Raw genomic sequence first — 26,976 nt, 5'->3', positions numbered from 1 at the left:
ACTCCTCCAGGGCGATAGAATCCTGCTGATCAGGGGCGGAGCTGACGTCACACACCCTCCCTCAAAACGCTTGGGCACGCCTGCGTTTTCCGGACAAACCCTGTAAATGGTCAGTTGCCACCCACAAACGCCCTCTTCCCGGCAATCACCTTGTGAACGCCAGTGCGATCTGATTTTTTGCACCATCCCGTCGCTGACCAGCGATGCCCGTTGTAGCTGTCTGACGCGCCTGCGCATTGTGGTGCATATGCAGTTTGGACCTGATCGTCCGATGTGCAAAAACGCACAGTAGCGATCAGATCTGAATGACCTCCTTAGTTTGCACGCAGTGTTAAAATAAATGAAAGCGCATACATTATACATTATAAACGGATTGTTGGCGAGGATGATTGACAGATTGAGGCGACTAGGAAACAAACACTTATTGCGTCTATTTTACTGCTCAGTGCCCATATGACATTTCCGGGAAATGCTAGTCCCGGTCGGTGCCCACCTCCGTGTTCCACGTCCTCCGCACAAGTGGCAGCTATCATCCATACTACCTCCATGACACAGCCAGCAAGTCACCTGCATGTACCACAAGCAGAGAGATCCAGTGTTACATACAGCAGCAGAATGGAAACGGAGCGAGGAGTGCCTGGCGCAGCGGTGGAGACAGAAGGGAATACTGGGCGTAATACACTGACAGTTGCAGGGAGTCGTGAGATTTTGGCGATTTAAAATTAAAGCTGCAATTTTTTAACACCCCCCCCCCCCCCCCCCCAAAAAAAAAATCAGCCTGTTGCGGGTTTTAAAAAATTGCCGTCATCTCGCGGCTGTCTGCGGCTCCCGGGTATTGCATGTACACCGGCGCCTTTTTACTTCCTACTACATGTTCCCTTATGTCTCCTTTCCACCATCCAGGTGCATATTGGGGGTCATTCCGAGTTGATCGCTCGTTAATTTTTTATCGCAACGGAGCGATTAGTCGCTAATGCGCAATGTCCACAGTGTGACTGCGCCAAGTAAATTTGCTATGTAGTTAGGTATTTTACTCACGGCATTACAAGGTTTTTTCTTCGTTCTGGTGATCGTAATGTGATTGACAGGAAGTGGGTGTTTCTGGGCGGAAACTGGCCGTTTTATGGGAGTGTGAAAAAACGCTACCGTTTCTGGGAAAAACGTGGGAGTGTCTGAAGAAACGGAGGAGTGTCTGGGCGAACGCTGGGTGTGTTTGTGACGTCAAACCAGGAACGAAACTGACTGAACTGATCGCGGTGTAGGAGTAAGTCTGGAGCTACTCAGAAACTGCTAAGAAATTTCTATTCGCAATATTGCTAATCTTTCGTTCGCAATTTTGATAAGCTAAGATTCACTCCCAGTAGACGGCGGCCTAGCGTGTGCAAAGCTGCTAAAAGCAGCTAGCGAGCGAACAACTCGGAATGAGGGACATTGTACAGAAAGGCATATTATACACACACAAATACTCGTGCTAAGATAATAAATGGTGCATTAAAAATATCATCAGCGTCCCTCTTAAAAGTCATCTGGGAAGTGTGTTTTTGTCACTGACCCTAGATATACACATTGCATGTGAGCAGAACCCATTTGACCAGTGCTGAGAGACAACAATGCTAACCACTGTGACACTATACACACATTATAGCATAGTGAATATAGCCAGTATTTAAGGAATAATTCTTAGTTATGGAGCAAAGCAAAAAGAAGCTTTGCACTCGACTAACACATGTTGCAATGCAGGGGGTGGGGCGGGGCAAACAACATTTATTGTTTTGTATGTAGGATAAATACTGGCTGCTTCTGCATGTAGACCAAACATGTTGGGCAGCTTTAAGGGGGGTACTCACGGAGCGATAATCTAAGCAATCTGACTAGATTGCTTAGATTTTAAGCATGATCGCTCCGTGTGTACCCCTCACAGCGATAGCGATGCGCAGCCCCGCACATCGCTATCGCTGGTGCTAGATTGGCCTCCACCGCTGGGTGAAATGAGCGGCCCCCCGTCTCCCCCCGCACGCTCAGCACACATCTCTCCCACTTCGGCCCATGAATATGGGCCTTAAGTCTTGCACTGCAGCTTAGATTTGAGCTATGACAGGCCCCTCCCACATCTAACTCTCTCTGCATATATTACACCTTCCCCACCTGCAGCGCAGCACAGTGTTACCCAGGTGCACAGGTTACATCTGCCCCACCGGTAGCGCAGCATGGTGTTACCCAGGTGCACAGGTTACATCTGCCCCACCTGCAGCACAGCACAATGTTACCCAGGTGCACAGGTTACATCTGCCCCACCTGCAGTGCAGCACAGTGTTACCCAGATGCACAGGTTACATCTGCCCCACCTGCAGTGCAGCACAGTGTTACCCAGGTGCACAGGTTACATCTGCCCTCGGCAGCACAGCATGGTGTTACCCAGGTGCACAGATTATATCTGCCCCACCTGCAGTGCAGCACGGTGTTACCCAGGTGCACAGGTTACATCTGCCCCATCTGCAGCGCAGCACGGTGTTGCCCAGGTGCACAGGTTACATCTGCCTCACCTGCAGCACAGCATGGTGTTACCCAGGTGCACAGGTTATATCTGCCCCACCTGCAGTGCCGCACGGTGTTACCCAGGTGCACAGGTTACATCTGCCACGCCTGCAGTGCAGCATGGTGTTACCCAGGTGCACAGGTTACATCTGCCCCACCTGCAGCACAGCATGGTGTTACCCAGGTGCACAGGTTATATCTGCCCCACCTGCAGTGCAGCACGGTGTTACCCAGATGCACAGTTACTTAATCTTTTTTTATTTGCTCCAGTTTAGACTCAGCGGCATACTCTCTAGTTTAGGCTTAGGCAATCAGCGGCAGCTCAGCAAACAGCCTTTGTGGAAATGCAAATCCCAGCATGCCCTGACAGCCAGGCCTTACAATTCCATACCTGCTGTACAAGTTGTCAACCTCTGAACCAATCGGAGGAAAGTTTCTATATAAAACACAGACTCCTCGTCTATATAACCCTAAAATAATGTACATTCCATGACTTACCCGACGCGTTCCGTGGCATTTCGTACACACTGTCTTGCAGGTTCCCAAACACTGGGGGCAAGCCTTCAGCAAGGAAGAGAAACGTGGGGATTAGCATGTGATGGACAGAACAGCATTTGGGACACTAGTCCTTACCAAAAGCTATAAGAGGACAACACTGTCCTCACCCATCCTCTGTACTACAAGTGCATGCACCGACATGCAGAGCGCCCCCTGTCTGCGGGAAACCACATCCCCAATATGCACTATGTAGCTGTACGTGTTGGAATCACTGGCTCTGTGGTTAGCACGTGGTACTCTCTCCCCAGGTGTGGTGTATCAGAATAAGCAGCTTCTGTGGGTTACACACACTATGTGGCCTATTGCCCGTGGCTTGTGTATGGCACAATACGGTGATATAAAATCGTGATGGGGAATCCTTCCTAGAGAACCATTCATGGACCAATAGGATCCGTCTCCTGCGCTGCCTTCCCAGCAGAACGTGTTACGGAGTAGTCATTGACCTCTGGAGTAGCTGTATATACCCTACGTGCAAGGCATCTTAGTTTGTCTGTGACTGAGCCGGCTGTCAGAAGTATCTCAGTAAAAACGGTGGCACTATAGAGAAGGTATCTAGCGAGAAAGCCCGCAGCCTGTAAGTACATCCAGAACCCCAGACACCCGGGAGGAGTTTGCACTACATCAGCAGCTTCTAGTGTTACCTTCACGGAGGATGTCCGGGGAACAGGCATTTTCATTTCCTTGTCCTGGAACATGGATGAGACCTGGACGGGTATTTTCCAGGGATGGGGGGCTGGTCCATAGGCGGAGGAATCCACCGGCTGGCCTGTCCGCAACGACAAGAGGCACACTTATGGCCACATAGAGAGATGGATGCAAGCGCAGTTGTGCAATGGCAAACCGTGACTGGGGTAACATCTGCCTCGCCGCGTATATACGGGACTGAACGCATCTTTCACTTGCAGCTTCTGGCACTGGTGATTCAGTAGGAGTGACATGTCAATGTGTGGAGGTGACATTAGATCACCGTATAGAAATCTTCTACAGATCATTTACTTTCCCTCAAATTCCGTCTCCCTGATCTGCATCAGTTATGTGATGGGGCTTAAATCACGAGGATACACTGACTTAGAGGAGTGCTGGATGAAGACCATATAAATAGGAGGGGAGGGGGGGGGTATCTGCATCCTAAAACTAAGCTGTACCGTTTCTCCACTAGTATAAACTGCCTAGGGGTTTTGGGTTTCTTTTAATCAGAAATGTCATAAATCTCAAGATTTATTGCTGTGCATTCCCTATGGCGGCGCTTGGAGAGGATAATTTCCAAGCGCCATTGAGTTGGCTCTCCATAGGCATGTAACGGGACCCGAGTCGTCCATTTACACTGCCCCGTCACCCGTGTCCAAACCTGTTCGCTACCTGGGTTGGAGTGCCAGATTGAGCCAGCAATGACCTCAGGTGTAAACGGGTTATTATTACTCAGCCATGAGGCGTTTTAAGAAAGAGATGACCCACTTCAATGAACTTAGTCTTTCTGGCCGTCCTGGTAAATCAGAGGGCTAAAGTGGGGTCTTTTTACACCCTCCGTTTCCCAGACACCATTACTACAAAGTCTACGCGGTACCATCTGCTTTTAAACTACAAATCCCAGCATTCTCTTCTGCTAGACTGCAATAGTTCCAGATAATACAGAACCTCTAAATACACGTACAGACACAGAAGGGTCTGTGATACTATCACTTGGTACACACTGACCGGTATACGGCGTAGTCACCCATGCACACGCCCTGGACTCTGTGAAAGTCTCCAGCCGATACTAGAAAGTACAAGACAAAGCATTAGGCATCCCAGCTCACCAGTATATAGGAACAAGGGTGCAGGTGCACCATACACCATTAAAATGATAGCAACCATCATATTCAAGGTTCTTGGCATATATTGGCCAATATATAAGTCTGCCCACTAATCATCACAGTGTCGAAGTCAAAAATATTACATAGAGAGAACATCCAAACTTCACACATGATGAGTCGCTATGCTTGCGAATACGCGCAGCGAGCACAGCAATATGGTAACATAGGCACTCACACAGACATGCCACAAAGATATATTCAACACATATTTCATACAGCACATAAATGAAACATATCAAGCACAAGACATTACAGGGTTTTAAATTATATAATGGATTATAACGTCATGTATGTGTATTGTTGGAGCGGAGCAAGATGGACATGTCGTGCTTGGTATCAAAGTAATCAGATTAATGAGTGGATTCATTTGATGTGTCAAATTAATCAGATTAATTAGTGGATTCATTTGATACCTGTGATTAGGTTGTAGCACATTGCAATGAGCAGTTATGATTGAATGTATGAATATGAAGCCACAATTCAACTGAGAACAAAGGAGCATGTGTGGACAGGAAACCAGAGGCCAGCAACCTTGAACAAAAGCCCTCACCAATGACTCATCATGAATGAGAAAGTTCCCTCCCCTGGACCAATAACAGAAGACCTGTACACCCCCAACAGACACAATGTATAGCTGATCCCATGCACAAGAGCTTCCTGTTGTTTTGCTGGGTGCTGATGGAGATGGTGTTTTGCGGTTACTTTGCTACTGTGAGAATGGAGAGACATGGAGAGCGGAGTGTGCATAGAGGGACAGGGAAATGGTAATTGTATGCTGTGGCCGTAACTGTAATGAATTAGTTTGTAATAACTGCTTCCTGTGTAAATTGTAACCATGTAAATATATATATATATATATATATATATATATACTGTACATGTGATATATTGTATACATATCTTTTTAATATCAAATATATACATCAATGAGCTTTGGAACTCAGAAATGTGTGCGTGTATTATTTTCTCTTAAAGGATGTAGTGTTTGCAATGTACAGCGCACTTTTATCGTATATGGTAATAAGATGCGCCTGGCGTCCGCAGTATATATTAGAGCTGGCATTTTAAATATTTATTAGAAATTAATATGACTCTATCAACGGTGACCTCATCGGACAGGTCCCTAACATTATAGGGGTTTACTTCTGGGTTGCAGAGCACCCCCAAACCAGAGGTGAACCCCTTTAATGTTCGGAAACTGCCCGATGAGGTCACCGTGAAGAAGGTGGGCAGGCTCATATATTGACCAAAATACACCAAGAACCTCGGGTATGATGGTTGTTATAATTTTAATGGTGTATGGTGCACCTGCACCCTTGTTCCTACATTGTATCAGTCCCAGCAAGGGACTGGTACTACAATGTAGGAACAAGGGTCCCAGCAAGGTAGCACATCTCATTGTAAGAAGCTAGGGTGTGCAGCCCAGGCCCCCGCATCACAGCAAACCAATTGCATCGTTGTGTAGTAATCAGTCCATTATACACACACTGGTGACAGAGAGATTGTAACCCTGCGGTGAATAACCAATATTATTGTACATCCAACCAGAACCACCTCTAGGGTCTGGAACGTGAATGACAATACTAGATATGAGCTAGACAGATAGTCAAGTAGATATGAGAAGATGGACACAGACGGGAGGACCCCGGGGAGAGGAGACTACACACCCGGTATGTATTAAACGGTTGGAGTTCCTGAAAGTTCATCTCTTGCGCTGCAGTTGAGCGATAACAACATTTGCTGTTGGCGTAATCCAGCAGAGCTTCTCTGGCAACATCTTCGGAGATGAAGGGGACCCTGCAAAGAGGAGGCCACAAGCCAATCAACAGGACGCAACCTGCGATTCACTCACCCCAAACACCCGGTGCAGGAGCACATACAGCAGGACAATTATGGGTAATGCGTGGAATCCTGGGCATCACAAATCACACGGAATGTAGGTATTAAATGTTGCACGAATGGAACGCACCCAGCAAGAACCTCATCTTTCAGCAGTGATAACATTTGTTATGAGTACTCAGTAGGTTACATTGCCAGATTGGAAATAATTAATAGCCCACGATCTCTCGTATTCTTCTCAGAGAAATTTGCTAATTCAGATGATATAATCTTGAAGCAGCAAGTTTCAGTTTAACCACACACAGGATGACCAAACTGTACAGGGTCTGATGGATCAAGCTATGTGTAATCCTGTCCCGCATGCTGTGATGTAATCTGCAGGAAAATGAATGCTGAGCAATTCCAATAATGCCGTCCAGTACCAGGAACGCAATATGGGGGTCATTTATACCTGATCGCACGCTAGGTTTTTTCGCTGCGCTGCGATCAGGTCAGAACTGCGCATGCGTTTGCACCGCAATGCGCAGGTGCGTCGTATGGGTGCAAAGCGGATCATTGTTGTGCGATGGATTTAACGAAGAATCCATTCGCACAGCCGATCACAAGGAGAGTGACAGGAAGAGGGCGTTTGTGGGTGGTAACTGACCGTTTTCTGGGAGTGTTTGGAAAAACGTGGGCATGTCCAAGCGTCTGCAGGGCGGGTGTCTGACGTCAATTCCGGGCCCGGACAGGCTGATGTGACCGCAGCGGCTGAATAAATTCTGGGCACCCCAGAGACTGCACAAAACTTTTTTGTACCGCTCGGCTGCACATGAGATCACACACTTGCACAGCTAAAATACACTCCTCTATAGGCGGCGACTATCTGATCACAGCGCTGCAAAAAATAGCTAGCGTGCGATCAGGTCTGAATGACCCACTATGATCTTTGGGCTATCAAAATTCCCCTGACCCAATCAGTCCCCCCCCCCCCTCCCCTCCCGCGACTCCCACCCATGTTTGTGAGCTGCTACTGGGAAAAGAAGACGGCAGGTAATCTTACGTCCAGTTGGCGTTTGTCGGTGTCGGCACAGCCCCAGGGATCGGTCCCACGTCTGGCGGAGGTAGAAATTTACCACCTGCGACTGGAAAGGAAATGTCAGCATCAGATGACTGGATACACATCCTGCACCACCATTGTCACACTGGGGGTTATGTTTATTTTCCTACGCAGTTTTGACCTTTGACCCAAATTTGCTGTCTGTCTGTCTCCAAAATGGTGGCAGCACTCATCAACTTCTGACAGAACATCAGACAGGTTTGCAGCTATTCGCAATCACTGGTAAATCAAACCGTACAATTACCCCAGCACAAAGCACATCTCCTATATATTCTCCCAGATCTGTCACTCTATGACTGTATGGCTGACGCTGGGCGGAGTCACAGGAATGGGCGGAGATAGCATCTGCAGGGAGGGGAACAGCGCAGAGACAGCGGGTAGAGTTGCAGGCAGGATCACACCTATTCCCAAGGCCAAGGGACACAAACTCATCTACCCCTATACCTGCTGCAGACAGACATGCAGGTGCCAGGCTGGCCACCAAGGATGCAACTCTCAAAAATGCCCGCTGTGGGTGCGCAGGACCTCCCTCCGTCTTCAGAGAAACCTCTCTGCAAGACTGCCTCCTCACCGCTGCGGCCACTTTCATGTCTGCCTTCTGTCTTGTGCATGCGCATATCACACAGGCTTCCGTCATCCACTCACAGGCCTGTGGTACAGGAGGAGGGAAGCTGGGTGATATGCGCATATGTAATACCCTGGAACTGCAAGCACAAGGCAACTGTGGCACTACAGGTGCCAGCATGACTGTGTAATAAAAGTAAAAGGGTTGCTGGAGCTGCATAAGAACTGAGCCAGCAGCCTACAGCTTGCAGCACAGAGGGGGTTAACAGCCCATCTCACAGCAAGACAGATCAGCCTGCAAAAAGCAAAGACAGGACTCCCAAATTTGCAGCTCAGCGCGGGAAATCCCAGATGGAATGTCTCCCCAGGAATAAAAGGTTACAAAAGGCTGTCATGCAGCAGCAGCATGGTCTTTGCAGCCCAGAAGCCTGGAGTGTTAGTTAACAGGAGCATGTGTGTTAGCTGAGAGAAGCGTGGTGTGTGAGCTGGAAAGATGTAGCCCCAGTGAGGGCTCCCCACATGTTTAGGTGGGGAGAGATGCCAGACGCAGCAAGGCATCTGACAGAAGGAGAGACCGCAGTGTGACAGCAGCAGTACTCAGAATCCAGTGAAAGGGTGATGCCAGGAGAAGAGTGTGTTACAGGTGTGAGTCTCAAGAGAGGATGTATCTGGGTGTGTGGTCGGAAGCCACGAGGCATGATTAGAAGCCCCCCATGGACAAGAGTCCTCGCTATGACAGAGAGAGAGACAGTAACCTGGTATGTGTAGCCCTACTGGTCACAGAATGCCCTGGTACGTAATGCTGTTCGCCATATTCATGCCGCTGCAATTAAGTGATGCGCTGGAGGAGGTGCCCTGATGTATAATCGAATGTAACCATTATGCTTTGTGCTGGAGGAGTGTTAAGAAGTTATCCCTGCTATATCCCTGCTTTATGTTAAATAAAACTTTATGCTGTTTTATGAGATGGCCTGGCGCCCAATTCTTTATGCGCTGCACCGACACCTGTAGTCCACTCCCACAATGCAACTGTAATTAAACACCTGATTATTCAGGGGACCCTCTGGTATCTGTGCATGAACCCATGACTAGCCGGGGCAGAGTAAGTGTGATGCACTATATACAGTGACTGAGGTTTTGCATACCTAGTACCAGTGGGGTTTTACACATGCGCCAGCTACAGCGCACACATCACACTGGCCACGGCGTCGAGTAGCCGCAACAAGCCAGACACAGGGGCTCGGAGCAAGGAGTTGCACCGGTCAGGAGGAGGCGACGAACGGTCTCAGCACAACAGGTTAGTGCGTCCTGCACAAGGGACGCCAGACTCACTCACTTGTGTGTAAAAGAATCACTCGCCTAATAACCTGTAAGCACACTATTAGCCTCCTGCGCCTACTAACCCATCTACAGCACCAAACCCACCCCTCCACCACCCTCAACACTGACCCACACATCACTAACCCACCTAAACAACCCACCCACACGCACCTACCCCACCCATAGCACACGCACCTCACACCGCAGCAATACTCTCACACTTGCCCCTCCACCAAACACACACCCCCAACACTTCTGCCAGCCCTACCACAACACAAACATTCACCCTCCCTACCCAAACCCCTGAGCACCCAAAGCCCCATCCCCATTCCCAACAAACATACACCTGTCACGATCCGGGTATCTGGACGCCATTATTTACCTTTCAGGTGTCTCCTAAGGCTGTCCCAGCGTCCTAGGCCCGGTTCCCAGCTGTGATGCAAGCATTCATACGTCATGTCTCATCTCTGCTGATCCGTGGATATTGTTCCTCAATGCCCGGGCGACTGGCATGGCGTCACCTGCCGGCGGGGCCTCGGGCATCATCTTCATATGCATACAGGGTATGTGGCACTCCTCACCTACTGCAGCCGCGGCCGTCCATGCTGAAGGTTGAGATGCAAGTCGGCGTTCTCTATGTTCACCGCCGCCCTTACAGAGGAATCTCCATGTGGTGAATACAAACAGCTATCCCTCCACTGGCCGGTATGGGCGCAGCCATCTTAGTTCCAGTCACATGATCCTGATCACCAATCCATAGCTCTGCTGAAGCCTGCACCAGGAAATCGTCAGTGCTTTGGTTGTCAAACCTTGTTTACAGTCTCTCTCTCCTGTGGTTATTTTGTTCCAGGTTTCCAGCTCCTGTATCCAGTTACCACTAAGAGACCCGCACCAGTTTACCACCTTGCGGTGCAGCCTGACTCTGCAGTCCTCCGTGACTACTCCAGCTTCCAGCTACAGATCCATCTGCTTCCAGCGGTCCGCTTCCAGCAGTGATCAGCATTTCTTAAAGTGCCGGTGCTTCTCCAGCGGATACCTACATACCATTGGTACCAGCAAACCACCGGTACCTGCATATCTACCAGTACCCTGTGGCTCTTGCCAAGCTTATAGTGATCCAGGAACTTATTCATTTTAACTAGTGCATATCTTTATTCATTTACCACTGCTGTGAATACATGGAGTTCTGTCATGGTCACGCCTTTGGGCAATCTTCCTACACCGTACTTACATGTCTAGGGGTCTGATTAAACCTCCCAAGTTTAGTTTCACCGCAGCCCCTACAACTGAGGCTTCCTCCCGTCAGCTCAGGCCCTCAGTTGTGACAACACCCACCCACAAAGCCTCCTAACCCCTTACTCCTCCCGCAACACCAACTCAACCAACACTTCAACACCCACAGCTCCACCAGGATCCGTATACACTGCCCGCTATAACACCCCACTCGCCCATTCAACAACCGCAGCACTGCACAAGCCCTTACACCAACCAAGGTAACACCATACCACCACCAACCCCCACACACTCCACCACTCCCTGCACCAAGGGCTACCTCCCACATCTGCCCACCCCACTCCCCCGCCCCTCCCTTGCACACATCACCTACCAGTACCCTCCCCCATCCACCCAACCTCTCCATGTGACCCTTTTATGGCACCTCCAGCATCTCTCCCCCATCCCCCAGGTCACTGCACCTGCAAATTCCCCAAACACAACACCACACAACCCCTCCCACATACCCCACCCCTCAGGCTGCAGCATATACAAACACCCTCCCCAATCCGTGGTCTAACCGCACCACACCGATCATATCAGAAAGCCCTTCCTCTCCACCGACCCCTCGCACCCCTCACTCCACCAACCACAGTACCTTCTCCACAGGCTCACCCCACACCCCCTTAACATAGAATGTACAAACTCCATCCGTACTCCACACCCCCCTGCAAGTCCCCCACCAGCAGCACCTCTGCACCACCTCCACCATCCGCTGAACACCCTCTAAACCCACCCCTCCACCACCTGCACCTACCTCACACACATCACCTCCCATCCTGCTGCCGCATCCCACCCACATCCCACCCACAGGCAACCCAACAACACCCACATCATGTACATACCCCATTTGTACACCACCTTCAGAAATCCATTACCCATCCACAGCCCCCCGTTTGCACTCATCCATCCACGACACGCACCACCCTACACACCATCCCTACCCGCTAACAGTAACTACCTAAATCAGAGGTCAACTGCGGCACCACAATACATCTCCACCTCATTGCACTCACTCCCTTTCAAAACCACAACACATGTGGGAATGTGTCCTGTTTTACAGGACACATTCCAGCTGCAGCGGCCAGGGCGCCTGTGTCCCCTGCGGGACAATGTCTCTGACAGCGCGGGGACAGCTTGTCTGTCCCCAGCGCCTGTCTGTGTGTGGCGGCGGCGGGTGTCCGGTGCAGGGATTACCCTTTTCCCTGCACCGGACCAGAGACTGCGGGGGCATTTGAATGTTGGCGCCCTCCGGGAGCCAATCGCGGCTCCCGGAGCGGCAGCCAATCGGAGAGGGGCGGCAGCCAATCGTCAGACGCCGGGCGGGAGCCAGAAGACAAGACGGCGCGCAGGAGCGCGTTGAGAAGAGACGCCGGGCGGGAGCCGAAGAGGGCGGGCGCGCAGAAGAGCGCGAAGAAGGAGGAAGAGCCGGACGGAAAGGACAGACGGCGTGGACGAAGACGGCCGCGGGGAGAAGAGCTCCGGTGGCCACTGAAGAGGCCTGAAGACTCCAGCCCTGGGAAAGATGTCCAGCGGCGGCTGGACGCGGCGAGGCGACGGCGGCGCCGCTGGTCAGGACGGGCCAGCGGCCGAAGAGGGCCCCGAAGATACCTGGGTTAGGTAAGGCCTCAGTGAGGCTATCCTTCCCCCTCCCCTCTTCCTCCCTCGACCACCAGGGACGGGCATTAGGCCCGAGGGCACAAGTCAGGCAATAGGCCTGTGGGACAGATAGGAGTTTGGGGCCACTGTTGTATTAGGTGGTTTGGGCATTAGGCCCAAGCCACCCCACCCCTGCGGCACCAGTTAGGCGGGCATTAGGCCCGAGGGGCACATCAGGCAGTAGGCCTGTGGGACATTAGAGGGCATTAGGCCCTAGTGTAATTTGGCCATTAGGGAATATCAAGGTGACCCTGGGCACAAGGCCCAGGTCACCCAACGGCAACAAGTTAGGTGGGCGCTAGGCCCGTGGGCGACGTCAGGCCTCCGGCCTGTGTGCAGTTAGGGGGCGCTAGGCCCAGCTAATCAGTGTTTCCCCGAGGTGAGTACAGGTGGCCCTGGGCGCTAGGCCCAGGCCACCCTGAGGTAATTAGGTGGGTGAGCTGTGCGGCCCCCACTACGGGGTGTTCTGAGTCGGGTAGATAAAGGGACAACACCGTGTTAAGTTGTATTCCGATGTGTGTGGTTACCGTGCAGGGCAAATTGCTGTTATGAGGTTTGTGCTAGTTATGTTGCACCACACCCACAGAGCTAGTTTGAGGGCTCTGTCGTTGTAGATAGTATAGGGTGTGACACTAGGGTAGAGTTAGGCCCTGCACGGCTGTTTCTCTTTGCCTCCTTACAGGGACCTGTAAGTGGAGAAGATCGGAGTGCAAGACTTGTGCCGGTGAGTAGCATCCGTGTACGTTTGTCCCTTGTTTGTCCCCGAGCGCCGGAGTCGGGATTGCTCACGGACGTGAGAATCCTTTTCATCACACTACGTGCGAAAGCACGAGTGTGTGAAAACTGGGTGGCTGAGGCTTTGTGCCGGTGATGACCATTCACCCAACCGGTGAAGGTCGCGGCCACCCCTGGGGTATCCCCTGTTCCAGTGGAAGAAGGGTCGATACCCCCTTTAATGTAAACCATTCTCTCCTCAGCTCGGTCGTCGGTCAGCTCCGAGAGGGAATCGCCGTGTCCGGATCCGAGTGAAGATTTCCAGGTCCGTTGAGGGTTCCGGTACCTGAAGGTGAGAGAGAGCGGCGCCTGGTGAGTACCGAGTCTACACCTGCACGGCAGCAGGCACCACACGCACCGCAGCCCCCGCACCTCTCACACTTGGCGTAGTCGGCAGGATTAAAGAGACCGGATCACGGACACGATGTGGAACGCCACCAAGAAGACCTCCCTGCGGACGGCTCCGGAGAAGACTCACCCCCGGATGTGTGCGGACCAGAGCGACTGGGTGACGGTGTCTGGGGCAGACATCCTGAAGATGGTGCAGCGGTCGGTCCAGCGTGGAAAAGAAGAGCGCCGGGAGAAGGGGCGCAAGAAAGCCGCTGTGACGCCCTGCAAGAAATGTCGGCAAACAGGTCACTTTGCCAGCGAGTGTACTTGGCAAGAGACGTCCCCAAAGAAAGTGGTCCAGGAAGCGGGCCGAAGACGTCAGAAGGGCCAAGCGAAGAAGGAGTCCTGGTGTTTGCTCTGCGGAAACTACGGGCATGAGCACAACAGTTGTCCTTGGGACGAAGAGTTGAGCCAAGACGAGGTTGATTCCCGGTGTGAAAGCTGTGGGGATCCCCGACATCGGCTCCTGGAATGTCCATGGACGGAAGACAGGACGGACTACGAGGCCACGGTGAAGCAGATGACTGAGTCTCGTCAGCAGCTTTGGGACCGGGTGGCTGGAGAGCCTGTGTGTGCGCTCTGCGAGTCGAGAGGACATGCGCTTCCCGATTGTCCGTGGAATGAAGACCGGATGATTGCGGATGGTCGCGCCCAGAGATGGGAGGAGGAAACCAGGGAAATGGAGCGGAAGGCCTTGCTTGAAGTTAGTTCGCAGGTGCCCATTTCCTCTGAGCCGGAACCAACGGGTGAAGATTCCCCAGTGAAGGAGGTGGACCAGGAACCCGTCTTGGAGAAGGTGGCAGTGGCCCTCCCTTGTTGGAAGTGTCGGCGACCAGGACATGCGGCCAGTGAGTGCCCCTGGGAAGATGCCGCGGACCTACTCTGTCCCAAGAAAGTGACCCCAGTAAGGCAGAATCCTTTCCCGCATGAGGCGGAGGTGGACGACTGGGAGGTGAAGAGACCACGCTGCGAAGAAAAGCGTGAAGACCCAGTGACTGAGACGTCCGGAATCTCCCCGCGATGGAACCGTCCACGACCAGGACGTGCGGAACAGGAGTGTCCTGGGTACCAAGAGATGCCAGCGGAAGCGCAGGAGTACGCTGAGGAAGAAAAGGATCCAGCGGAAGCGAAGGAGTACGCTGAGGAAACAGAGGTGCCAGCGGAAAGGACCAAGTACGCTGAGGAGGAAAATAATACCCCAGTCCAGATATCGGAGGAAGACTCGGACTACGGTGAGCTGTCCGCCGACGAATCCCTCCCAGAACAGATGGAGGACGACTCTGGCATCGGAAGCGCCGACGAGAGTGACTGGCAGGATCGGGTAGAGTCATGCTCCCAGTTGAATGCCCTCCGTGAAGAGGAGGAGATAGTCCTGGAGCAAGAGTACCTGCCGGGAGTGCCGAAATGGACCGACGTACGGGGACAGGACTGTGATGCCGTGGGAGGACCCATTCCAGAGGAAGACACAGGACCTTTGGAGATGCCCCACGAGGAAATTCGACATGTGGTGGCTGTTGCCCGGGAGGAAACGGATGCCCCGGAGGATTCCGCTGTTGGGTGGTGGTCGATACCACACCCGGAAGACAGGGACGAAGCCACAGACGATATCGGAGGCCAAGAGTGGGTGACTGTTGTCCCCGTGGAGGAAGATTCCCCTTGGTGGCCAACGTCAAGCGACCGTGAGGAGATGCCGCTCCCCCAGAGGATCCGCCGATGGAGGTCAGGACGCAAGAGGAACCCGGAGCTGGAGGAGGGAGGATGTGGGGTCACAGCTGGTCCAGGCTGGGCCCCCGAATACACCCTCGCCGGAAGGATCTTGGAATTCCCTGACCCGCGGACGATGGACGTCGTGGAGATCTTTGTAGGGACTACAAAGGAAAAAGGGGGGGGAAATGTGGGAATGTGTTCTGTTTTACAGGACACATTCCAGCTGCAGCGGCCAGGGCGCCTGTGTCCCCTGCGGGACAATGTCTCTGACAGCGCGGGGACAGCTTGTCTGTCCCCAGCGCCTGTCTGTGTGTGGCGGCGGCGGGTGTCCGGTGCAGGGATTACCCTTTTCCCTGCACCGGACCAGAGACTGCGGGGGCATTTGAATGTTGGCGCCCTCCGGGAGCCAATCGCGGCTCCCGGAGCGGCAGCCAATCGGAGAGGGGCGCGGCGAGCCAATCTGCGCTCGCCGCGTCATAGGCCCCGCCCCCGGCGTCTGACGTCAGAGGCCGGGCGGGAGCCAGAAGACAAGACGGCGCGCAGGAGCGCGTTGAGAAGAGACGCCAAGCGGGAGCCGAAGAGGGCGGGCGCGCAGAAGAGCGCGAAGAAGGAGGAAGAGCCGGACGGAAAGGACAGACGGCGTGGACGAAGACGGCCGCGGGGAGAAGAGCTCCGGTGGCCATTGAAGAGGCCTGAAGACTCCAGCCCTGGGAAAGAAGATGTCCAGTGGCGGCTGGACGCGGCGAGGCGACGGCGGCGCCGCTGGTCAGGACGGGCCAGCGGCCGAAGAGGGCCCCGAAGATACCTGGGTTAGGTAAGGCCTCAGTGAGGCTATCCTTCCCCCTCCCCTCTTCCTCCCTCGACCACCAGGGACGGGCATTAGGCCCGAGGGCACAAGTCAGGCAATAGGCCTATGGGACAGATAGGAGTTTGGGGCCACTGTTGTATTAGGTGGTTTGGGCATTAGGCCCAAGCCACCCCACCCCTGCGGCACCAGTTAGGCGGGCATAAGGCCCGAGGGGCACATCAGGCAGTAGGCCTGTGGGACATTAGAGGGCATTAGGCCCTAGTGTAATTTGGCCATTAGGGAATATCAAGGTGACCCTGGGCACAAGGCCCAGGTCACCCAACGGCAACAAGTTAGGCGGGCGCTAGGCCCGTGGGCGACGTCAGGCCTCCGGCCTGTGTGCAGTTAGGGGGCGCTAGGCCCAGCTAATCAGTGTTTCCCCGAGGTGAGTACAGGTGGCCCTGGGCGCTAGGCCCAGGCCACCCTGAGGTAATTAGGTGGGTGAGCTGTGCGGCCCCCACTACGGGGTGTTCTGAGTCGGGTAGATAAAGGGACAACACCGTGTTAAGTTGTATTCCGATGTGTGTGGTTACCGTGCAGGGCAAATTGCTGTTATGAGGTTTGTGCTAGTTATGTTGCACCACACCCACAGAGCTAGTTTGAGGGCTCTGCCGTTGTAGATAGTATAGGGTGTGACACTAGGGTAGAGTTAGGCCCTGCACGGCTGTTTCTCTTTGCCTCCTTACAGGGACCTGTAAGTGGAGAAGATCGGAGTGCAAGACTTGTGCCGGTGAGTAGCATCCGTGTACGTTTGTCCCTTGTTTGTCCCCGAGCGCCGGAGTCGGGATTGCTCACGGACGTGAGAATCCTTTTCATCACACTACGTGCGAAAGCGCGAGTGTGTGAAAACTGGGTGGCTGAGGCTTTGTGCCGGTGATGACCATTCACCCAACCGGTGAAGGTCGCGGCCACCCCTGGGGTATCCCCTGTTCCAGTGGAAGAAGGGTCGATACCCCCTTTAATGTAAACCATTCTCTCCTCAGCTCGGTCGTCGGTCAGCTCCGAGAGGGAATCGCCGTGTCCGGATCCGAGTGAAGATTTCCAGGTCCGTTGAGGGTTCCGGTACCTGAAGGTGAGAGAGAGCGGCGCCTGGTGAGTACCGAGTCTACACCTGCACGGCAGCAGGCACCACACGCACCGCAGCCCCCGCACCTCTCACACACACACACTAAAATGCTGACAATAACCACCATACAAGCCCCTCCACTAACCAAGGGAACGCTATACCTAACCCCCCCCCCCCCCCCCCCCACAAAAATAAAAAAAACACCCTCTGCATCTAGGCTAAACTCACACATTCCCCTAGCCCCACTCCACCACCACTACCTTGCACACATCACCTACCAGTACCCTCGCCTATCCACCCAACCACTCCATGTGGCCCTCCCCCACCCATGGCACCTCCGGACACTCTCCCCCATCCCCCTGTTCACCACACTTGCAAATCACCCAAACACAATACCTTCAGACCCCTACCACACCCCCCACCCCTCAAATCGCACCATATTCACACACCCTCCCCAATCCACGGTCCAACCCGCACCAGAACATACAACAACCGCTCATATCAGGTTCCCCCCCCCCCTCCACCAACCACAGTACCTCCGGCAACCTCCACATCCACCACCCCACCCCCAAAACCTACAATGTACAAACTCTTTCCATAGACCACACGCACCTCCACCACCACCAGCACCTCTCAACCACCTCCAACCCGCTACGCAACACAAGCCCATCCACCAACGAAGGGAACACCATACCCCCCCACTGCAAACAACACCACTCCGTGCATCTAGGCCAACCTCCCACATCCACACACCCCACTCCCCTGCCCCTCCCTTGCACACATCACCTACCAATACTTTCCCTCATGCACCCAAACACTCCATATGGCCCTCCCCCACTAATGGCACCGCCGGCCACTCTCCCCCATTTCCCTGTTCACCGTGTGAGAGGTGCGGCTGCGGCGCGTGTGGTGCCTGCTGCCGTGCAGGTGTAGACTCGGTACTCACCAGGCGCCGCTCTCTCTCACCTTCAGGTACCGGAACACTCGACGGACCTGGAAATCTTCAATCGGATCCGGACACGGCGATTCCCTCTCGGAGCTGACCGACGACCGAGCTGAGGAGAGAATGGTTTACCTTAAAGGGGGTATCGACCCTTCTTCCACTGGAACAGGGGATACCCCAGGGGTGACCTCGACCTTCACCGGTTGGGTGAAAGGTCATCACTGGCACAAAGCCTCAGCCACCCAGCTTTCACACACTCGCGCTCTCGCACGTAGTGTGATGAAAGGGATTCTCACGTCCGTGAGCAATCCTGACTTCGGCGCTCGGGGACAGACAAGGGACAAACGTACACGGATGCTACTCACCGTCACAAGTCTTGCACTCCGATCTTCTCCACTTACAGGTCCCTGTAAGGAGGCAAAGAGAAACAGCCGTGCAGGGCCTAACTCTAACCTAGTGTCACACCCTATACTAACTACAACGGCAGAGCCCTCAAACTAGCTCTGTGGGTGTGGTGCAACAAAACTATGCACAAACTTAAACAGACACTTTGCCCTGCACGGTAACAACATACATCACAATATCGGAATACAAGATCACACGGTGTTGTCCCTTTAAATCCCTACCTGCCGCTGGAAGGGGGTGGGCGCCGCACGGCCTACCCACCTAAATACCTCAGGGTGGCCTGGGCCTAGCGCCCAGGGCCACCTGTACTCACCTCGGGGAAACACTGATTCACTGGGCCTAGCGCCCCCTAACTGCACACAGGCCGGAGGCCTGACTTCGCCCACGGGCCTAGCGCCCGCCTAACTTGCTGCCCGTGGGGTGACCTGGGCCTTGTGCCCAGGGTCACCTTATATGTACCTACTGCCAAAATACACTAGGGCCTAGCGCCCTCTAATGCCGCACAGGCCTATTGCCTGATATGCCCCCGGGCCTAGTGCCCGCCTAACTGGTGCCACCGAGAGAGGGCGGCTTGGGCCTAATGCCCAAACCACCTAATCAAAGAATGGCTTCCAATCTCCTACCTGTGCCACAGGCCTAGTGCCTGACTTGTGCCCTCGGGCCTAATGCCCGTCCCTGGTGGTCGAGGGAGGAAGAGGGGAGGGGGACGGATAGCCTCACTGAGGCCTCACCTAATCCGGGGTCTCCGGCACCGTCTTCTGCCGCTGACCCGTCCTGGCCAGCGGCGCCTCCGACTCTTCTCTGCGTCCAGCCGCCGCTGGACATCTTCTTCAAGGGGCCCGGCGTCTTCTGGCCTCTTCCGCGGCCTCAGGACCTCTTCACCGCTCTTCGGCGCGGCGCGGCGTCTTCTCCAGGCGGTGTCTTCTTTCTTCTTCGCGCTCTTCCGCGCGCGCGCGGTGACCTCGGCTCCCGCCCGGCGTCTGACGTCAGACGCCGGGGGCGGGGCCTATGATGCGGCGAGCGCCGATTGGCTCGCCGCGTCCCTCTCTGATTGGCTGCCGCTCCGGGAGCCGCGATTGGCTCCCGGAGGGTGCCAACATTCGAATGCCTCTGGTCCGGTGCAGGGAAAAGGGTAATCCCTGCACCGGACACCCGCCGCCACGCACCCAGCGCTGGGGACAGACAAGCTGCCCCAGCGCTGTCCCCAGCTAGGGACAACACCACAGATGTGCCCACAGGGCACATCTCTACATTTCCCCCCCCCTTTTTCCTTTGTAGTCCCTACAAAGGTCTCCACGACGTCCATTATCCGCGGGTCAGGGAATTCCGAGGTCCCTCCAGCGAGGTGGTGTTCGAGAGCCCAGCCTGGACCGGCCGTGACCCCACACCCTTCCTCCTCCAGCTCCGGGTCCCTCTTACGTCCTGACCTCCATCGGCGGATCCTCTGGGGGAGTGGCATCTCCTCACGGTCGCTCGACGTTGGCCACCATGGGGAATCTTCTTCCACGGGGACAACAGTCACCCACTCCTGACCTTCGATATCGTCTGTGGCTTCGTCCCTGTCTTCCGGGTGTGGTATCGACCACCACCCAACAGCGGAATCCTCCGGGGCATCCGTTTCCTCCCGGGCAACAGCCACCACATGTCGCATTTCCTCGTGGGGCATCTCCAAAGGTCCTGTGTCTTCCTCTGGAACGGGTCCTCCCACGGCATCGCGATCCTCTCCCCGTACGTCCGTCCATTTCGGCACTCCCGGCAGGTATTCTTGCTCCAGGACTATCTCCTCCTCTTCACGGAGGGCATTCAACTGGGAGCATGACTCCACCCGATCCTGCCAGTCACTCTCGTCGGCGCTTCCGATGCCAGAGTCGTCCTCCATCTGTCCTGGGAGAGATTCGTCGGCGGACAGCTCACCGTAGTCCGAGTCCTCCTCCGATATCTGTACTGGGGTATCGTTTTCCTCCTCAGCGTACTTAGTCTCTTCCGCTGGTACCTCTGCTTCCTCAGCGTACTCCTTCGCTTCCGCTGGCATCGTTACTTCCTCAGCATACTCCTTCGCTTCCGCTGGCACCTCTGCTTCCTCAGCGTACTCCTTCGCTTCCGCTGGCATCGTGACTTCCTCAGCGTACTCCTTCGCTTCCGCTGGCGTCTTTTGGTACCCAGGACACTCCTGTTCCGCACGTCCTGGACGTGGCCGGTTCCATCGCGGGGAGATCCCGGACGTCTCAGTCACTGGGTCTTCACGCTTTTCTTCGCAGCGTGGTCTCTTCTCCTCCCAGTCGTCCACCTCCGCCTGCTGCGGGAAAGGATCCTTCGTTACTGGGGTCACTTTCTTGGGACAGAGTAGGTCCGCGGCATCTTCCCAGGGGCACTCACTGGCCGCATGTCCTGGTCGCCGACACTTCCAACAAGGGAGGGCCACTGCCACCTTCTCCAAGACGGGTCCCTTGTCCACCTCATTCACTGGGGAATCTTCACCCGTTTGTTCCGGCTCAGAGGAAATGGGCACCTGCGACCTAACTTCCAGCAGGGTCTCCCGCTCCATTTCCCTGGTTTCCTCCTCCCATCTCTGGGCGCGACCATCCGCAATCATCCGGTCTTCATTCCACGGACAATCGGGAAGCGCATGTCCTCTCGCCTCGCAGAGCGCACACACAGGCTCTGCAGCCACCCGGTCCCAAAGCTGCTGACGAGACTCCGTCATCTGCTTCACCGTGGCCTCGTAGTCCGTCCTGTCTTCCGTCCATGGACATTCCAGGAGCCGATGTCGGGGATCTCCACAGTTTTCACACCAGGAATCAACCTCGTCTTGGCTCAACTCTTCGTCCCAGGGACAACTGTTGTGCTCATGCCCGTAGTTTCCGCAGAGCAAACACCAGGACTCCTACTTCGCTTGGCCCTTCTGACGTCTTCGGTCCGCTTCCTGGACCACCTTCTTTGGGGACGTCTCTCGCCAAGTACACTCGCTGGTAAAGTGCCCTGTTTGCCGACATTTCTTGCAGGGCGTCACAGCGGCCTTCTTGCGCCCCTTCTCCCGGCGCTCTTCTTTTCCACGCTGGATCGACCGCTGCACCATCTTCAGGATGTCTGCCCCAGACACCGTCACCCAGTCGCTCTGGTCCGCACACATCCGGGGGTGAGTCTTCTCCGGAGCCGTCCGCAGGGAGGTCTTCTTGGTGGCGTTCCACATTGTGTCCGTGATCCGGTCTCTTTGATCCTGCCGACTACGCCAAGTGTGAGAGGTGCGGCTGCGGTGCGTGTGGTGCCTGCTGCCGTGCAGGTGTAGACTCGGTACTCACCAGGCGCCGCTCTCTCTCACCTTCAGGTACCGGAACCCTCGACGGACCTGGAAATCTTCAATCGGATCCGGACACGGCGATTCCCTCTCGGAGCTGACCGACGACCGAGCTGAGGAGAGAATGGTTTACCTTAAAGGGGGTATCGACCCTTCTTCCACTGGAACAGGGGATACCCCAGGGGTGACCGCGACCTTCACCGGTTGGGTGAAAGGTCATCACTGGCACAAAGCCTCAGCCACCCAGCTTTCACACACTCGCGCTCTCGCACGTAGTGTGATGAAAGGGATTCTCACGTCCGTGAGCAATCCTGACTCCGGCGCTCGGGGACAGACAAGGGACAAACGTACACGGATGCTACTCACCGTCACAAGTCTTGCACTCCGATCTTCTCCACTTACAGGTCCCTGTAAGGAGGCAAAGAGAAACAGCCGTGCAGGGCCTAACTCTAACCTAGTGTCACACCCTATACTAACTACAACGGCAGAGCCCTCAAACTAGCTCTGTGGGTGTGGTGCAACAAAACTATGCACAAACTTAAACAGACACTTTGCCCTGCACGGTAACAACATACATCACAATATCGGAATACAAGATCACACGGTGTTGTCCCTTTAAATCCCTACCTGCCGCTGGAAGGGGGTGGGCGCCGCACGGCCTACCCACCTAAATACCTCAGGGTGGCCTGGGCCTAGCGCCCAGGGCCACCTGTACTCACCTCGGGGAAACACTGATTCACTGGGCCTAGCGCCCCCTAACTGCACACAGGCCGGAGGCCTGACTTCGCCCACGGGCCTAGCGCCCGCCTAACTTGCTGCCCGTGGGGTGACCTGGGCCTTGTGCCCAGGGTCACCTTATATGTACCTACTGCCAAAATACACTAGGGCCTAGCGCCCTCTAATGCCGCACAGGCCTATTGCCTGATATGCCCCCGGGCCTAGTGCCCGCCTAACTGGTGCCACCGAGAGAGGGCGGCTTGGGCCTAATGCCCAAACCACCTAATCAAAGAATGGCTTCCAATCTCCTACCTGTGCCACAGGCCTAGTGCCTGACTTGTGCCCTCGGGCCTAATGCCCGTCCCTGGTGGTCGAGGGAGGAAGAGGGGAGGGGGACGGATAGCCTCACTGAGGCCTCACCTAATCCGGGGTCTCCGGCACCGTCTTCTGCCGCTGACCCGTCCTGGCCAGCAGCGCCTCCGACTCTTCTCTGCGTCCAGCCGCCGCTGGACATCTTCTTCAAGGGGCCCGGCGTCTTCTGGCCTCTTCCGCGGCCTCAGGACCTCTTCACCGCTCTTCGGCGCGGCCCGGCTTCTTCTCCCGGCGGTGTCTTCTTTCTTCTTCGCGCTCTTCCGCGCGCGCGGTGACCTCGGCTCCCACCCGGCGTCTGACGTCAGACGCCGGGGGCGGGGCCTATGACGCGGCGAGCGCCGATTGGCTTGCCGCGTCCCTCTCTGATTGGCTGCCGCTCCGGGAGCCGCGATTGGCTCCCGGAGGGTGCCAACATTCGAATGCCTCTGGTCCGGTGCAGGGAAAAGGATAATCCCTGCACCGGACACCCGCCGCCACGCACCCAGCGCTGGGGACAGACAAGCTGCCCCAGCGCTGGCCCCAGCTAGGGACAACACCACAGATGTGCCCACAGGGCACATCTCTACAACCGCACCTGCAAATGCCCAAAACACAACACCACCCAACCCCTCCCACATCCCCCTCCCCTCAAGCCACAGCATATACAAACACCCTCCCCCATGCATGGTCTAACCTGCACCACACCATCCACCACCACTATCACATCAGGAACCCTCTTCCCCCTCCAAGGATACCTCGCACCCGCCACTTCACCACCCACAGTACCTCTAGCACCCTCCGCATTCCACCCACATCCCATAACGTAGAATGTACAAACTTCATCCCGACACCACACGCATCTGCATCTCCCCCACCAGCAGCACCTCAGCACCACCTCCACGATCCCCTGAACACTCTCTGAACCCACCCCTCCACCACCCGCACCTAACTCACACACATCACCACCCACACTGCTTCCGCATCCCACCCACATGCCGATTTCCGCAACTGAGCAATTAAGGCAAAAATGCACATGCGCATGGTACGTAGTGCGCATGTGCTAAGTATTTTAGTACAAAACTTAGTAGATTTACTCACGTCCGAACGAAGGATTTTCATCGCTGAAGTGATCGGAGTGTGATAGACAGGATGTGGGTGTTTCTGGGCGGAAACTAACCGTTTTCTGGGAGTGTGCAGGAAAACGCGGGAGTGTCTGCAGAAACGGGGGAGTGGCTGGCCGAATGCAGGGCGTGTTTGTGACGTCAAACCAGGAACTAAACGGGCTGAGCTGATCGCAGTGTAGGAGTAAGTCTGGAGCTACTCAGAAACTGCTAAGAATTTTCTATTCGCAATTCTGATAATCTTTCATTCGCTATTCTGCTAAGCTAAGATACACTCCCAGAGGGCGGCGGCTTAGCGTGTGCAATGCTGCTAAAATCAGCTCGTGAGCGAACAACTCGGAATGAGGGCCTTTATACAGAAAAGCACATTATACACACACAAATACTCGTGCTAAGATAATAAATACATTAAAAACAGCACCAGTGTCCCCTCATTGTCATCTTGGAAGTGTGTTTTACACTGACCCTATATAATAATATCTCCTCTATATTAGCCCAGATCTGTGACTTTGTGCTTCATTTGCTAACGCTGCGCGGAGTCACAATGCTGGGCGGAGTTTGTCAAATGAGTCACAGATCTGGGCAAATCTAGTATGGACATGGCACAGGCAGGGGTGCATACCTCCCAGCTTTCTTCTGGCAGAAGGAGGGACACACGCCCGGCAAAAAGGGGGTGTGGCCAACGAAAAGGGGCGTGATCGGGAGCCATTCCCCCGTTTTCGTCAGTGAGGGGGCATGCCCAGCGCTCTGTGAGCTGCTGGCATGCCCCAGGGGCGGATTATGAGTACGGGGGGCCCAGGGCACTTGAGAAAGGGGTCCCTAGCATGTGCAATGCTGCTAAAATCTGCTAGCAAGCGAACAACTCGGAATGACCCCCCATATACATCCCCCACCACTCAAATGGCATCATATACACACACCCTCCCCCATCCACGGTCCAACACGCACCACACCATACACCACCTCTCTCACATCAGGATCCCCCTTCCCCCTCCACGGACCCCTCGCATCCCCCACTCCACGACCCACAGTACCTCCGTCAACCTCCACATTCCCCCCACTACCCCAAAATGTAGAATGTACAAACTCCATCCCCAGACCACACGCATCTGCATCTCCCCCACCAGTAGTACCTTAGCACCACCTCCACCATCTGCTGAACACCCCTTGGACCCACCCCTACACCACCCGCACCTACCTCACACATCGCCAACGAACCCCCTCCCCCATTCGCATCCCAACCACATCATGTACATACCCCATTTGCAACAGCACCTCTGGAAATCCAACCCACATCCACAGCCCACCTTTGCACTGACCCATCCACCACACACACCATCCTACACACCATCCCTACCTGCTACCAGTAAATACCTAAATCATACATGACCTGGGGAACGGAATAACACCTCCACCTCACTGCACCCACCCCCTTTCAAAAAAAAACCCACACACACTGACATCCTGTCAATAAGCAACGCACAAGCCCCTCCACCAACCAAACTAACACCATACCTGACACCCACCCCCTCACAAAACCCCACAACTCCACCACTCCCTGCACCTAACCCAAACTCCCACATACGCCTACCCCACTCTACCACCCCTACCTTGCACACATCACCTACCAATACCCTCCACCACCTACCCAACTACTTCATGTGGCCCTCCCCCACTCATGGCACCTCCGGCCACCCTCTCCCATCACCCTGTTCACCGCGCCCCAAACATGCCCAAGCACAACACCTCCCAACCACTCGCACATCCCCCACCCCTCAGGCCGCTGCATATACACACACCCTTCACCATCCACAGTCTAACCCACAACAGACCATACACCACCCCTATCACATCATGAACCACATTCACCCTCCACGGACCCCTCGCACCCGCCACTCCACCACCCTCAACTACCTCACACAAATCACCTCCAAACCCCCTCCCCCATCCGCATCCCACCCACACCCAACCCTCCAACACCCACATCATGTACATACCCCATGTGCAACACCACCTCTGTAAATCCCTTCCCCATCCACAGCCCCCGTTTGCACTCATCCATCCACCACACGCACCACCCTCCTACACACCATCCCTACCCGCTACCAGTAACTACCTAAATCAGAGGTGAACTAAGGAACCATAATACACCTCCCCCTCACTGCACCCAGCCCCTTTCAAAACCCTTGCACACACACTAACATGCTGAGAATAATCACCCTACAAGACCCTCCACCAACCAAGGGAACACCATAACTAACACCCCCCCCTTAAACCACATTTAGAAACACCACTCTCTGCACCTAGGCTAACCTCAGACATTCCCCTACCCCACTCCACCACCCCTACCTTGCACACATTACCTACCAATACCCTCCCCCATCCAGCCAACCAATCCCCCACCCATGGCACCTCCGGTCACCCTCCCCCATACCCACTAATCACCCAAGAACAACACCTCCAGACATCTCCCACACCCCCCACCCCTCAAACCACACCATATACATCCCCCACCCCTCAAACCGCACCATATACAGACACTGTCCCCCATCCACGGTGTAACCCGCACCAGGCCACACACCACCCCTCTCACATCAGGATCCCCCTCCACGGACCCCTCACTCCACCTACCACAGTACCTCCAGCAACCTCCACATTTAC

General features: G+C 54.8%; 1 protein-coding gene across 1 annotated transcript in view; it reads right to left on the bottom strand.

Annotated features, from left to right (window-relative positions):
- LOC134958851 (uncharacterized) overlaps positions 1-26,976 on the bottom strand; it is a 109,275-nt gene that overhangs the window by 60,463 nt on the left and 21,836 nt on the right. The window contains exons 5-10 of the mRNA XM_063941558.1: positions 7,828-7,909; positions 6,614-6,743; positions 4,789-4,849; positions 3,735-3,859; positions 3,034-3,096; positions 494-567 (exon numbers count right to left, since the gene is read on the bottom strand). Of these exons, the coding sequence (XP_063797628.1) occupies positions 494-567; positions 3,034-3,096; positions 3,735-3,859; positions 4,789-4,849; positions 6,614-6,743; positions 7,828-7,909 (535 nt within the window). The remainder of the gene's footprint in view (positions 1-493; positions 568-3,033; positions 3,097-3,734; positions 3,860-4,788; positions 4,850-6,613; positions 6,744-7,827; positions 7,910-26,976) is intronic.

Source organism: Pseudophryne corroboree, chromosome 9, assembly GCF_028390025.1.
Source record: "Pseudophryne corroboree isolate aPseCor3 chromosome 9, aPseCor3.hap2, whole genome shotgun sequence".
Classification (NCBI taxonomy): domain Eukaryota; kingdom Metazoa; phylum Chordata; class Amphibia; order Anura; family Myobatrachidae; genus Pseudophryne; species Pseudophryne corroboree.
This window is presented reverse-complemented; position numbering and strand designations above follow the sequence as displayed.